The following is a 15,867-nucleotide window of genomic DNA, read 5'->3' on the forward strand; positions in this document are numbered from 1 at the left end:
TGTATGTGTACGGGTAGATATATACATTCTTTTGAAAGCAAGCAACAGAATTTCATTGTTAATGTGAGCCAGTGTACTCACAGGAAAAAAAAATGATAATAAAGGTTATCATATCTTAATGTATCCATCAGTGCAAAAATCTGGTCAGATCCACAAACGTATGAATCCTCTTGATTTGAAATTATTTGCTCCCTGGGATCGAACTGAGCTCACTCTCACACCACATATCGTTGAGCCGTAACAGTCACCAATTGGTTTATTTTTGGCATGCCTTCCACGGCAGGAAAAAGTAGATCTGCCTTTGCCCACGCGGGGAAGAGCTTCAGGGGGCGGGAACCAACCTTTATCTGAAGGCGGCTTCTTCTCTGCCGCCTCAGCCGCTGCCGCTCCCTCTCGCGGCTCGCCTGCACTTCTTCGCCTGCCCGCCTGCCCGCCTGCCGGAGCAGCGCGCGTCAGTACGCTCTTTGCCCGCCTCGCCAGTGTGGGAATGTGGCGGCAATCGCCGCGAGGAGCCCAAAGCTCGGGGCTCTGACGGGCACATGTTTCGCGCCGCCGGCTCCTTCCGCTTCTCCCGCCGCCTCGCCCGGGAGCTGCGAAGAAGGAACCGCGGCATGAAGGAGAAGGAGACGAGGGCGGGCGCGGCGGCAGCCCCACCAACAGCCGCGCTAACAGCGGCGGCAAGGCACCGCGTCGCCCGCTCTGGTCGAGCGTGTTGAGGCGCTCCGGAAGGTAAGTCCTGTAACCGCGGAGCAAAGTTTCCGGCTCGAAAGGCAAAAAGGGAACGGCGGGAGCATCTCTTTCCGAAAGTGCCCTATTGCAAGCGCTGGAAAACGCCGCCTAAAGACTTTGCCCGAGCCAAGAGATCTACGGCTTCGTTTCCTCTGCCGCGGCGCCTGTCATTTTTGGTGACCCTCGGACAGTTGGTCTGACAAAGTAACTGAGATGCGAGCCATGCTAGGCGCCGAGCTCTCTCTGTGGGGGCATCCTCCTTCCCCCCCACCCTTCCTGGCGCGCGTGTTTCATTCAGAAGGAGGTAAGCCCCCCTCTCCTCGTAATCCGGTTGAAAAACAGGGCATGGAGCTAACGGTGGCCAAAGCGATGGTTGAGGGTTTTGTGGGTTTTTTTTTTTTGGCTGACACCCCTGCGCTGAATTCTTAACTCGGAAGTAAAAATGTCGATTAGAAGGGACGGAGTGGATTTGCCAAAATGAGACCACAGAGGAGCGCAGTCCAAACCGAGGCTGAAAGGAAAAGACGGCGGAAGAAAGAGACTAGGCAGAAGGCGCATTCTGTGCATGCCCCGGAGCTATGCGGGCTCTCGTGCTCGACTTGCAATCCGGGGCTGAGCTTTTGTCTGGAGATGAACCCATTTTGTTGACTGGAGACTTCCGTGTTGTGTGCATATAGGGCGGAGGAGGAGCTGCCGTGCAGGGGTAAAGGGTGGTGAAGGCCTTGTGTGCCTGTGTTTGTGTGTGTGTGTGTGTGTTTAATGGGCATAGAAGCAAGAAAAGTTAAGCTACCTTGAGGTGTTATTTTTTTTTGCTGCCCTTTTTTGCTGATGACCCAACAGATATGATTATGCCTTGGCATGTTATGTGAGCACAGACGTTGTGGTTTGTTAGGGACACTTAGGTATGGATAAAGCTATGGTTTCATAGTTTTTGAGGAGCTGGAGTGCCAGCAGGGGGAACACAGCCATAGATGTCTAAGGATGCACAACCGAGTTTTCTTCATTTCAGTTGTCTTGCTACAGCTACCTTGTTGTCTGATTCTCTCTTCATTTCTATGCAGCTTAACCTTTCCGCCCTGTAGTTTTCTTGACCACCTGCTCCAGCTTTTTTAGACTGTGTAATTCTTCAGCTTCCCATGGAATACTAATAATTAGTTTCTTGTGGGTAGGGGGTATCTGGATTCTCTCCCTTTTTCTGCCACCACCCATATAATTTTAAGAAACTTTCCCACTATCTTCAGTCATTTATAATCTGTTTAACTGAAATTTAAGAAACCAAACTACTTTATTTTTTGGGGGGGGAAATGCCATTCATATGCTGCCTGAATAACAATTTCTTATTCCTCCTTCCCCCCTGTCTTCAGTAGCCAAAGATTATTGAACTGAAATATTTACTTACCATAGGATAGTTCTAGCTTACATTTAATTTGAAGATTGCACGGAGGCAACCCATAGCTGTGATTTCTATCATCCATGGCTTTGAAAAGGAATTAGACCAGATTGTGGCAACTGTGTTTGTCAACATCCTCTTATTAGAATGGTTCTGGGCTATTTTCAGGTACAGAATGCCATTTGCAGAGAAAAAGTAGAACACCAAGAGATTGCTGCTATGTCATATATTAAAGGAGGTTCCTCTGATGTTGTTAAGAACGAAAATATAATGAAAATATGTTTAGGATGGGTATCTAAATAAATATAGAAGTTTATTTGGATATTATTTAAAGACCTTAATGTCTGTGTTATACATTTCCCTTCGTTTTTCTTTGAAAGAGTAGGGATTGAAAACTCTTCCATGATTTATCTGTATAGAGAAAGCATCTCCTAGGTAACTTCATTAAACAATACATGTTTAGAATGGGGGAAATGTATGCAGAGAGAAAGAGAGAGAAGAATTGCCAACAACCATATGGGAATTCTGATCAGTAAATGTCAGGTGAAATGGTTACACACTATTACAATAATGCCAAGTTTACACCTTTTAAAAACTAATGCTAGATATTTTCTTCCTGGCCTGTATTCATTCCACTGCTCTTTGGCCTAAGCATTTTGTTTTGGGTACTTGCTAGTGATCAGCTAGATTTCAAGTATGGTAGAAGGGTTGGGGTGGGGGGATCTTGATGAAGCAGTTAGGTCAAGATCCATGAAGATCTTTTACACCATAGGAACTCTGAATGGCTGAATTTTTCAGTAAGTTCATTACTTTCCATCTGCCTTCCTGATATATGAAATTCCAGCATATAAAATGCAGGGTTCTTCCAGATGGACAGTTTTTTTGTACACTATTAATGCCAGTCAAAAAAGTATTGCAGAGGTCTTCCGCCTTTTTCCTCTTTAAATGGATTTTGTCCCCTCTTAAGAGAAGGCACCAGTGGTAGTGGGCAGAGAGGAAGATTGTTACAAATGGGGAATGAGGTCTGCAAAATTCCATGGATGAGTCAGGGTGATTGTATGAATAACAGCCTCATCTGGCAATACCCTTAAGATGCTTTAGCAAAAACTGATACTTGACTGAGTTTAACAGTCTATAAAGGACTAGATCCTTGTGTTACATTTTGTGACAAGTGGTAGGGCATATGGAGAAATAACTCACAAATTGAAGCTATCATATTCTAAGAAAGAATATAATATCGTCATTCAAATTTGGGCAGTAAATTGAAGCATCTCAACTGGTCTGCAGGAACATATGCCTGCCAAAAAAGCAAATGTAGTACTTATGGCCCTGTCAATTAGCCAACTCGTAGCGATTTTATTATTATTTAGTTATTTAAATTCTTTAAGTATCTTTAAGTTTAAAGATACTGTGAATGTTTTAATATTTTTCTTCTATCACGTGAGCTATCAAAAGTCACCAGATTGTAGCAGGATATAAATAAATACACTGCTTCTAGATCTGCTGAAAATTGAATATATATTTCTCCTGCCTGTTTTGCTGCATTGTTTCTTTTATTGACATAGCTTAGATACTTTCTTTCTTTTCTCTAGGGACACTTGCTGATTCTAGATCTTGAAAGCCACTGATGTGAATTCATTGGTGTCACCATGACTGAAGCCCTTATTTCGGTTGTCCTGAATTTGACTGAAACCCATGCACTGGCTAGCAATGTGACCAGCAATGCCACTAGCAAGTGTTCCTTGACCAAAACCGGTTTTCAATTCTATTACTTGCCAGCTGTCTACATCGTAGTCTTCATCACTGGATTCCTAGGCAACAGCGTGGCCATCTGGATGTTTGTCTTCCACATGAGGCCATGGAGTGGCATCTCTGTTTACATGTTCAACTTGGCCCTCGCAGACTTCTTGTATGTCCTGACGCTCCCTGCCCTTATATTCTACTACTTCAATCAAACGGACTGGATCTTTGGAGACTTCATGTGCAAGCTGCAGAGATTTATCTTTCATGTCAACCTATATGGAAGCATCTTATTCCTCACATGCATCAGTGTGCACAGATACACTGGTGTGGTGCATCCTTTGAAATCATTAGGGAGACTGAAAAAAAAGAATGCTGTTTACATCAGCACCCTGGTCTGGTTTGTCGTGGTAGTGGGAATTTCTCCCATCTTCTTTTACTCTGGGACTGAAGAAAGGAAAATCAAAACCATGGCGTGCTATGATACAACAGTAGACGATTACCTGCGTAGCTATTTTATTTACAGCATGTGCACCACTGTCTTCTTGTTTTGCATCCCATTCATTCTGATCCTCGGTTGCTATGGATTAATCGTGAAAGCACTGATTTACAAAGATTTAGACAATTCCCCGCTTAGGAGGAAATCAATTTATTTGGTTATTATAGTGTTGGCAGTATTTGCTGTGTCTTATCTTCCTTTCCACGTGATGAAAAACTTGAATCTACGCGCCAGGCTGGATTTTCAGACTCCGGAAATGTGTGCGTTTAACAACAGGGTTTATGCTACCTACCAAGTAACTCGAGGCCTAGCGAGTCTCAACAGCTGCGTGGATCCTATTTTATATTTTTTGGCTGGAGATACTTTTCGGAGAAAGCTCTCCAGGGCAACTCGGAAAGCCTCAAGACGGAGTGAGCTCAATGTGCAATCCAAAAGTGAGGATATGACTCTGAGTATTTTATCTGAGTGCAAACAAAATGGAGACACAAGCTTATGAATGGTTCCTGCCCTTCCCTTCCTTTCCCTGCTTTTTTCTTCTTCGCAAACACTCTATCCTTTGCCATCCTAACGTTTAATTCTTATAATACTGATTTTGTGCATTAAAAAAGCCCAACCATAACCAGTGAAGAACATGTGTGCATATGTTTGTTTGTGTGTGTGTGTATGTGTGTTAAACCATCTTCTAGTTGCCTAAAAGACTTTGAGGAAACTAGGTGAAATTTGAATACTTTTAAAGGAGAAAATGAGAAAAGTGTCTGAAATAGTAATTTAATGGTGGCATGTACAATTTAAAGAGAGAATGCATTAGGAGTCTCTTTCCCTATATACAACCACATCCTTGACTTTAAAAACCTGGGAAATCAAATAGTTGGGTAAGATCCAACTCTACTCTTCTATCTCTGAATTTCTTCCTTGTTCATTGCCTGTGGTGATAGGAAGGGAAGGATGATCTATGAATGCTAGCCCATTATGGGCTAATGCAAAATCCTCAAGAATATTATAGCTTATTACATTCATTTAAAAGGACAAAAGCCCTTCCAGGAATGCCAAGCAATTGGCCATACTTTGCTCAGTTAATCAATAAGAAATAAGCCTACTCTTACTTCTTTATTTTATTATAGTTGATTTTGGTTTCATAATTAACTCAATGCATATTAGCTAGTTTGAATTATTTTTTTATATTGATTTAGGGTGCTTTCCCAGTGAACTTGTAAGTTCCCTTATTGTAGCAATGTTGGATAGAGAATTAAATTTCTGTGCACTTTATTATTTTGGATTCTTACTGAGAATCCATTATCATTTATTTTGTGATTTGTTCTAGTTGATCTATCAAAGCAGATAATGCTCCCTGTCAAGTCTGGATCAATGTAGAAAGTAGAACTTTGTAGCACTTTGGATTTGATTCCAAGAAGGTATTTCAAAACAAGTTCCCATGAATTAGCTGACTACTTTTAAGACTTGAAAATTGGAGCTATGGTTGGGTTCTGCACGCTCGAAACATCTTTATAGAACTGAACCTGAATCATTGCATGGCCCTATCAAATAGTCATTGCCAATCTAGTGTCCTTAGGCAGCTACCCAATAATGGTTATCTAATACATCTAGAATAGCACAGGCTGATGTGAATATAGTAGTGTATAAAATAGGATAATAGAGTAACATTCACTTACCCACTATCACATACAGGATTCAGGATTTAGCATATGCTGGAAAATGTGAGTTAACAGTTCCTCCCATATAGAATGAAATCTAAATTCTTTGCTTTTGGTTGATAAAAATACTGATATGGTTAGGACTGGAGCGATCCAGTTGAGCTCTTGATATGCCTTTCCCACATATTTAGTTGCTGGTGGGAATGTTCTTATGAATACAAATCCTGTTAGCAGCACAAAAATTGGACATAATTACTTTTTTTTGTTGTTTAGCCCACTGTGTGTGTTATTTTCATAAGACACGTCCTCAAAGCCTTTAAAAATCTCTCACCGTAGCAAATATAGCATATCTCCTCCACTTTAGAGATGCAATTCCTTTTCGGTAATTTAGATCATTGCCTAATTTTGGAGTTTGTTTCAGTTTTTCACTGGATAAAATAATGAAGCTTATGTAATAGGCTATATTTTTGACAGCATAAAGACAGGCATTTGATTTATTTATAGGTTTAATTTGCTTGTGTTAATCTAAAGCATTTTGCACGACAACAGATGTTTTTCAGGCAAATTGTTTACTTCTAGTATATGCTTTAGATCCCCCCCCCGGAACAAGCAAAAAGTGCCATTGTTTTTGATTACGGAGGGGGGAAAAACATGCACATCATTTAAATTCATACAAGGTTTTTCACATTGATTTAAGAAAGACCTGGTGCCCAACTCTCCATTTGAAGAACTTAGGAATTCCTGCAGTCAGAGGGAGAAAAGGTTTGTTTATTTGAAAATGGGAAAACCAGTTCAGGTAGGCTGCCTTCATGGCTCCGCCCCATCTGATTTAGATCTATAAAGAGGCTTTTCAGGCTTTTCCAACCAATGCATGAAAAGTGACAGGGCAACAAGGCAGCATGTCAGCTGAGGAATTCTGGGAGTTGAGGTCCACAAATCTTTGTTGCTGAGGTTGAAAACACTGGACTAAGTGCTTGAATAGGGCTCTCCCAAATCCTCATATGTGAATGTGTTTGAATTATTTCTTAATCAGCCCTTCATTTCCAACTTATGTGGGTTTTAAACTCTTAAGGACATGCTTTAATTTGTTTATGTTCAATTTTTCACCATTAAACAGCATGGATTTCAAAATAGACAGGATGTTAATCTGCACAAACTGTCAACATTTAATGCACACTTTGACAGAGCCACTTTAGTGGTAGTATCTAATTATTGGAAATCATTATTGTGGGAGTTCCATTGACCATCTTTTTCATTAGTTTCAAGTTGATAGATGAAGATCTTTGTGTTTACATAGGTTTTTTAATGTAACCTTTCTGTCTACATAGTTTTCCACCCATATGATTTCTTTGCAGCTAGTTTTCATTCTATTATATTGGTGGCTGCTTTTTAACTTGTTCATGTTTTCAGCCTGCTGGGTTTATTTGTTGTTTTCTTACATTTTTGCGATGTGCTCAATTTAGACTTATAAAGCTGGGCTACCAGCAAAGCACTGGACATGCATGAGATAACAAGAAATCAACCCATAAAACTATTTCTTTGCTACAATCTAGTGGTTGTCCAGATGTTTGCTGTTATAAAAACAGCATTTAATTAAATTTTATCCTGTTTAAGAAAACATTCATTCCTACCAAGGTGTTATGTATATATCAGAAAGAGTAGAGTATAACTATGGAAGAGAAGAATATAAAGGAAAAGCCATCTAAACTAGGTCAAGAGCAACCTATCATGTTGCATTTAATTTAACGAGCACATCCTTAAAATGAGAACTTAAAAACAAACAATTTTAACCAGTTATATTGACATATATTAATATTCTAAAATATATCTGAAAAAACTTTTGCTCTAGGAACCAATGTTTCACATTGGTTTATTTATATTGTTTTGTGTACAAAATGAACAAGCTGCATAATCCTGTAAATGGTTTTAGCAAGTCCTGACAGAAATCCATAATTTACAGGAAGAATCTATTTTATCTTGCTTATTCATACTCTGTAGTTTGCATATGAACAAGAATTGCTCTAAAAGTCTCTTGGCAAAGCTTCAAAACATCTCAAAGATAAATGAAAATCTATGGAATCTGCAAAATCTATTTATTTTACATATTAACAGGAGAAAGAAATATGTTGTGTTATGGCTTTCAGAATGCTTCTTGTTTCTCCATCAAAAACTGAACTGGGTGAGCTAAGGCATAAAGTGTAATAAGTTTCTCCATCAAGCCAAGGCAACATGGCTATTGGCTAACTCAGCCAAGGAAGATGGGTTAAATGGGAAGTGGAAGCCCGTACACCTGAAAGCATTAAATCAGAAGAAAGCTAATTTCTATATAACAGCATGTAATTTTAAGATACAATCCTATGATTTTTACTTGAAAGTAAACCCCTATGAAACTTACATCGGAATCAAAAGTCCACTTAAAAACAATTTTAAATCTATTCTACAAAGATTGAACTATATAAAATACGGCCACAATTCAAACATTGTTGCATATGCAAGTCAAACAATTTCTTAACAGGCCAGTTCAAATAAATTGAAAAGTCAAAGACATTTGGAATCTAGGTAAATAAATGATATTTTTAAATGTCTTTTTGTGATTAACCAATTATAATAAAGCCTTTTTTTGAGTATCAGCAGGAAGTGAAATATCTTCCTTGTGGCATTGAGAACTGTGATATTTTTTAACTGAGACATGCCTTGTTGAACACAGCAATTGAATTAAGAACAGAATTATAAAATGGGCTTTTCTAAAACCTTTGAATTTATTCTCTCTTTACAAATGCATTTTAATGTTCACATATCATATTTCATTTTTTTTCTTAGTCTTGACTATTTAATAGATGGACTTTCAGGAAGTAAAAAGTTTCCCAAGTAACTTGCTAAATTCTGGGAAAATGTTTGGAATTCTACAGCAAGGTTGTTCAGAATTCCATTTGTTTTCATTTGTTTATTAAAACTCAGTGTGGCAATGATGATTCTCTTCTGGAGGTAGATTCAACCATCTATCGGATTAGGTCTTCTATGAGCCAGAAAGATTGTTTAGATACCTGAAGAATCTTTACAACCCAACATCAAGGACGCTATCCAGGAAAAAATAGTTACATTTTGAGTGACAAGACTGGACCTCTCTTAAAAACTGTCAAAAAATAATAATACAAAAAAGGTATCAAGGAGATTATCTTACTAGGGGAATTTCCCAATTTCTGGGTGTGTTTGTAAGAATCAAGAATCACCACCTAGAGTTCAGATGTAGCCTGCTGGCATTTTTGTCATATGGAGATCTCAGGAAAATATAAATTAAGTTTATTTAATAGATTTAAGATTCATTAAGATGACATAATTCATTCCTCCAAGAAGATTGGTATAATTAGAGAGAATGCTTTTTGCTCATGTTTTAAGATCACTGCTCACCTCTGCCAAATTAAATTGGCTTCTAAAATCTGACCTAATTTCAGAAACAGATTCTCATTCAATGCAGTTAAAAATAAGAAAAGAAAGAGGACATACCTATTGCCTTAGCTATTAATTGAATACTCAGGACCTTGTTGATGTTTTATATGCTTCACTGTTGTGAAGCACTAGAAAATGTTTTTTTTTAACAGGCCCAGAACTTGATCCATCTTTGGAAAGAATGTGACTTCAAGATTACAAAGTAAAACATGGCGATGCAAAGTAGGAACCTTACTTCAAATAATTTTGTGGGATTAGCAAATCCCTGGATATAAAGTACTGAATTATAGAAGTAGAACAGGCCATTTAGATTCTTGAAAGCAATTATTAACACTCAGTGCAGAATCCAGATTATGGTATCTGTGACAGATGGCTATTCATTAAAGTTGTACGTGCTTAAAAATGGTTTGGATGAAGTACTTCAAATGTTATATAAGTAGAGCTCTTCTCCATTCATTCAATGAAGAAGTCCAATGTTTCTTTAAGTTTCCACATAAACCTGGAAAATGCTGCTGCTACTTAGAAGAATCTACATTCCTCATCAAAGCTTAAGTGACTCTTAAAGCAGCTGCAGTTGATTGTATTATCAAGCCAGATTTCTTCAAACTTTATTCTTCTTCATCATCATCTTCCTTGTTGCATGATAAAGAACAGGATTCTCTGTGTCATCATTTTAGTTTTTGTTGCCAGTTTATATTCACCTTCAAAGCTAAATGTAACAGGTTTCTTCTAGAACAGGGGTGTCAAACTCACATCATCACAACAGCATCATGTGACATATCAGGACTTTCCCCTCCTTTGCTAAACTGGGCATGGGTGTGGCCAGTGCGTGATGCATCTGGCCCACGGGCCAGGAGATGGACAGCCCTCTTCTAGAACAAAGCTAAGACCCACTGATCTTTGTCCATTTTAATACTATCTGCATGGCATTTCCATGTTTGATCCATATCTTATCGATTCTCTAAGGTCATACTTGCTTAATACTATAATCAACACTGCTATATTGCTTCTAGAAACATAGATAATCAGGTGATGAGAATGGTCTTCACATAACTTATCATTAAATTATACTTTTCAGTAAATATTTATAATAGAGAACAGGCATCATTTACAACATGTATGCATCTCTTTGTGTAGTCTCATATAGAAACAAAGAGAGATACACTGCAGATTTTTGCTTATTTAATAGCCTATGTGGCAATGTAGAGTGAGCATATGTGGCAAATGAAGATGGTAGCTATATATATTACATTCAGTTCTCTTTCTGACACCATTGATTTCCATGCTCAAGACAGTTTCCTCAAATACAAAAACAATAACAAAACCCATATTTTGGAGAAGACTTCCTTATGGAAGAATCTTTGTTGATGGTATTTGTGGAACTCTGTTGGAGAACTAATGGTTATACACACATCGCTTTTAATTTGTTCACCAGAAGTGAAGGGACAGTCTAATTGTATACTTGACAATGTTTCCAATGACCTGACTTTGTGTATTTGTTATGGTCATAAATTAGGTGTTAAAAGAAACCATTAATTTAACCAATTAGTTGCTAAGCATTAAATCAATGGCCACAATCAAAGATTTCCTCTTTGTGGGTCTAATGGAATGAGCAATAAGGGTTGTGCAAAATTTCAAAAACATACTTTATTTGAACAAATTCTTATGTGAAATATTTTTCAATACCTGCTTTAACAAACAGTGCAGGCCCCTTCCTTCTAACATTGAAAGAAGCGGCTGAATTGATTTCCATTATGGTCTTTCCAGATGTGTTGATAGCCAGAAAAGACTTGTGCATCTGGAGCACATGTCTGGAAACTTCTAGCAGCTTTTCCAATCAGCTTCTGAAATGCTGGATGAGTTTTAAGGCATCTCATTGAAGAGAACTGTGTCATCTCAATTGAATCAACTGGACATGAAATAAATGCAGAGTGTAAAAATTATGTTTACTTTATTTAATGATAAAACCAGGCAAATGTTATGATTTGGTTCAGTTCTACTTAGAATAAAAGTACTGAAGTCTGGAACAAATTTAGATGTTATAGAGAGCAAAAAGCATATTTTAGTGTGAAAGTATCTATCAATTTGTCAAGCCTCCCACCTACCCAATGCTCATATTTTCCCTTTTAGATATCATCGCTTTAAATTTGAAACTTATACTTTTTTTCTCTCTCTCTCCCCCCATTTTCAAAGGTGTTTATAGATCAAGGATAGAGACAAAATAATCATTTTTTTTTATTTTCAAAGATTGCAACTCATATTAACTCTACCCAGTATGACTAAAGGCTGGGAATCTTTTGAGAGTTATAATTAAGAACATTTCTTAAAATTTATAGCAACATTTATAGCAAAATTTATAAGGCATTGGATTCCCTGTCCCTTAATGTATAAATATACACGTACATACATGAAGCAAAGCATGTTTGGAATTTGCAGCCTTCTGTTTTCATTAGGGCTACCAGTTCTTGGTACACAAAATTAATTGGGCTCCTAGATTGCAACAGAGATACAGAAACTATAGCTCTTTACTGTCATCTAGGAGTCATCCCGATTTTTACAATTCAGATATGATAGCCTTATTTTTATAATGTGTTACCACAGCTTTGTTTTAAACTAGCTTTCATGGCATGATGCACATTATTAGTTAAACACACACTGCATTTCCCCATCTTTATTAAAATGCTCCATCCTATCCTATGGCTTTTGGAAAGAAGTCTTCTGTTTCTTTAGATCTGAGGGCCATCTAAAATGTATTAAACTTGTAATGAAACACTGTCTCTCCCCTATGATTTGGCATTTACCATTATCAGTGATATGATTTAATGGGAAATCTCTTTAATCTTATTGTTCTTAAATTGCTCACATGCCAATTATTATAAGAGGAATTTGATTTAAAGCCAAGGATTACTAGGGAAAACAATTTCATATGTATCCATATACGAGATATATCTTAGTTCTAGAAGTGTAGGTAGAGGGATTATTATGAATTTTCACCAGATTTAGCATGTTGGAGATGGGTTTATTCTTTCCCCATTCAGGTTGATATTTTGTGATAGATATGTTGTATTTTTGCTGCTTCTTTGCCAGCTTCCTTCCTCCCTCCCCCCCCCATTCTTTATTTTTTTGTTTTTGTTCTTTTGCATTCCTTTACTATGGTTAGATCTTTCTGATAAATTTTGGAAACAGATGAAAGGAAGTGCTTTACTTAACAAAAGTGGCTTTTGCATTATTTGTAACAACAGGTGTAAAGTTCTTCAGCAAATATTTTGACCATGTGAACTGAGAGATTATAGAAACAAAACATCAGAAATGAAATGGGATCCCAGGGAGAAAAGGGTTATAATAAAAAAAGGATAAGAATTGTTATTATTTCTTGTAGTGATTGGCAGTGTTGAATTGTGTTGAATTTTAAGGACAAGTTGAAATCCATAAATGTTCAGGGGGAGATAAATTGTACAGGTAGTCCTCAATTTACAACAGTTCATTTAGCTACTGTTCCAAGTTACAATGACACTAAAAAAGTGACTTATGACCATTTTTCACACTAACAACCATTTCAGCTTCCCTATGGTCACATTGGCATTTGCTTGGCAACTGGTTCATATTTATGACGGTTGAAGTGTCCTGAGGTCATGTGATCAGCTTTTGCAAAGTTCTCACGAGCAAAGTCAATGGGGATGCCAGATTCACTTAACAACTAACTATGTTACTAACTTAACAATTGTAATGATTCCCTTAACAACAATGACAAGAAAAGTCATAAAATGGGGCAAAGCTGACTTAACAAGTGTTTTGGTTAGCAACATAAATTTTGGGCTCAATTGTGGTCTTAGTCAAGAACTACCTGTACACTTTTTCCACTTTTCCTATATGCTTGTTGGGAAGGACAAAAATGGAGAAAAAAAAAAAAAATTCCCACTGCCCCCAAAGAAATGTTTTCACAATTTACAAAATAAGCAGCTAATTACAGATTTCATTCATGCCCTATTATTGCTGTAAATGAAGTTTTATAATAAAGCCATTTCCCAATTCTGAATTAAATTTTTCTTTTCAAATATCTTGAACTCTAAGCTTTTTTAATAAAAAGAAAATATTTGTGCCTTGCGACAAAGGCATGAGAGAGGGTTGTAGCAAAATAAGTCCCAAACATTCACATACCCTGACAAGCTTCAAATTTACTATGCAGATTGGAAGCTGGAAATTAAATTGTCATGGGGTATTTATTTCCATAGCAATAGAGCAAAAATTGGTGTCTGCTCAGTGCTTTGGACCATGCCCTTTTAAATACAAAATATTTCATAAGGAAAGGGGCATAATTTAGCAGTCTAAGCAAAGTATACAAATACACGCCACAAGTGTTTCAAATTAATATGAAGGAAAACACAAAGGTGTAATTTATGTGCTAAATGTTTTACAGGTTTGGATTTTATAGTGTGTTTTCAAATGCATATGTGAAAATGTTTTATTTTTCTACTTTTCAGTAATATTGTTGAGTAATTCAAGATTTATTAGTGATAACAGTGTCATTTGATTTGCCTAAAGAGACAGTGTTACTTGATATTTAAGCTTCTCAGGTTCTGTTGTGGAATAAAGCTTCTAGTAATTTAAGGAATAAAACAACAATTAACTGCATACTTCTTGAATAAAAAAATTGTCCATTTTTGTATAAAAAGTATGTGTTGATTGCATGCAGTTTTTGTTAAGGCATGCCAAATACTGTCTTGTAACATTTTGGTGGCAATAGAACTAAACTACTTTCACAGTTTCTAGCATTGTACTGAGCTACTCACAGAATAAACAAAATCCAATAAAGTGATAGAACATTGATTTGTTGGCTACTATGTTATTACAGCATTCTGCTAAATGCAGAGATACTCACTTTAGGCTTGAAGAGTATTGCATTGAAATCCCTCTATTTCAGACAAGAAATCAGTCACAAGACTGGCTGTCAATTATTTAATTTACTTGATTAATGAAGGTTGCTTCTTATCAGACCCATTTTGTTGTAATATTCAGAAGGAAAAATAGGATTTGATCTTATCAGAAACTCATGCTTGTCATTTAAATTGGGTGCTGAGTTTTATCAGCCTTTTTCTCCTTCCTCCCTTTATGAGCACTGTTCCTGGAATAAACTTCCTTTGAAGATTTAGAGATTTACTTTGGGGATAAAATGGGACATGTCCTCAAAGGCTTTGATAATTGGGAGGAAAATCAATGAAAATTATTTGTACCAATAAAAAGTAGAACTGCTTTGCTGCAACAGATTATGGTTGAATATTATTTTAGCTTAAAATATTATCTAGCTATTATAGCTATTATGCACATTTAGCTTGAAAATAAATTCATTCGAACTGAATAAGGCTTTTTAAAAAAGTAGATACATGTAGGATTCCATTATTAAAGTGCTAGTGGAGCTGGTCCCAACTGGCTGCAAACTGATGCTTTCTTTTGTATCTAGAATATAATTTCTACAAACCATATGCAGTACAAGGCGGAAATAATGAATGCAACAATATAAAATGTTTCTTTTTCAATTAAAAAGGAATTTTCTTTCTTCATTCATTCTCTTTGGGTTTCAGCCATACTCTGTACTTGAAATGTGAAGTAATATAATTGCAGCTTGACATAGCGCTGAGTATTTGAATAAGCTTTCCAACTGTAATTTCACTGCAAACAAATACAGGTGAGAATGTTCAGATAAATTGCACAAAGCATTATAAGTGGCCAACATTGTTTTGAATCAATCTCAAAATTAAGTACCACCAACTTCAGATTTCTTCAGGGCATTGAAGATGATCCATAGTTCAGTGGTTGCTGACATTAGTGTCAGAACTGGTAATAGTTCAGTCTTTCTAACTTGCAGTATCCATATATTTGCTCATAAGATCCTGTTATAAATTAGCTCTTGACATTTTGGAAACAAGCATAGCCACCTACCCACCATCTGATCACAGCCTTTGTGCTATACTCAGTAATTAACACATTATTGAATTCAAACTGAATATTTGAGAGAAGGGGAAGGAAGGAAGGAAGGAAGGAAGGAAGGAAGGAAGGAAGGAAGGAAGGAAAGGCCACATAATATTAACAGATAACTAATACATAAATTGCATTCATACATTCAGCCAATCTTACTCCCTCCCTCCTTCAACAGCTCTATTCAACAGTCCTATGTAGACCTCCAGGTGCAGATGTTGATGCTGATGTTTGCCTAACAATCATTTGTTAGATGTCAAAGGGGTCTATTGTGGCTGTGTTGGTCCTATTACTCTATGTTTAGTTACTTCAGAAGTAAATTGTTGGATTAGGTCTGATTTAGGATTTAATCTGGATCAGAAAAGCTCTTCTTATGACAATAATGTTTTATGTTAAAATCTGTATCTCCCAAGAGAATTCACTATGCCCCAGATCTG

The 15,867-nt window shown here is 37.1% G+C and overlaps 1 protein-coding gene across 3 annotated transcripts in view; it reads left to right on the plus strand.

The window, feature by feature from the left end:
- Positions 1-390: 390 nt before the first annotated feature.
- The window catches only part of P2RY1 (purinergic receptor P2Y1), a 90,165-nt gene continuing 74,688 nt past the window's right edge, over positions 391-15,867 (plus strand). For 2 of the 3 annotated variants that reach the window (XM_087965203.1, XM_087965204.1), the window contains exons 1-2: positions 391-729; positions 3,712-4,792. In XM_087965203.1, coding sequence (XP_087821329.1) covers positions 3,769-4,792 — 1,024 coding nt within the window. In that variant the 5' untranslated portion in view covers positions 391-729; positions 3,712-3,768. Of the gene's footprint in view, positions 730-3,711; positions 4,983-15,867 lie in introns of those variants that run through there. The other variant, XM_026665293.2, reaches the window with a different exon arrangement.

This window comes from Notechis scutatus, chromosome 4, assembly GCF_049901735.1.
Source record: "Notechis scutatus isolate UNSWTSFEM ecotype Mainland chromosome 4, rNotScu1.2, whole genome shotgun sequence".
Lineage (NCBI taxonomy): Eukaryota > Metazoa > Chordata > Lepidosauria > Squamata > Elapidae > Notechis > Notechis scutatus.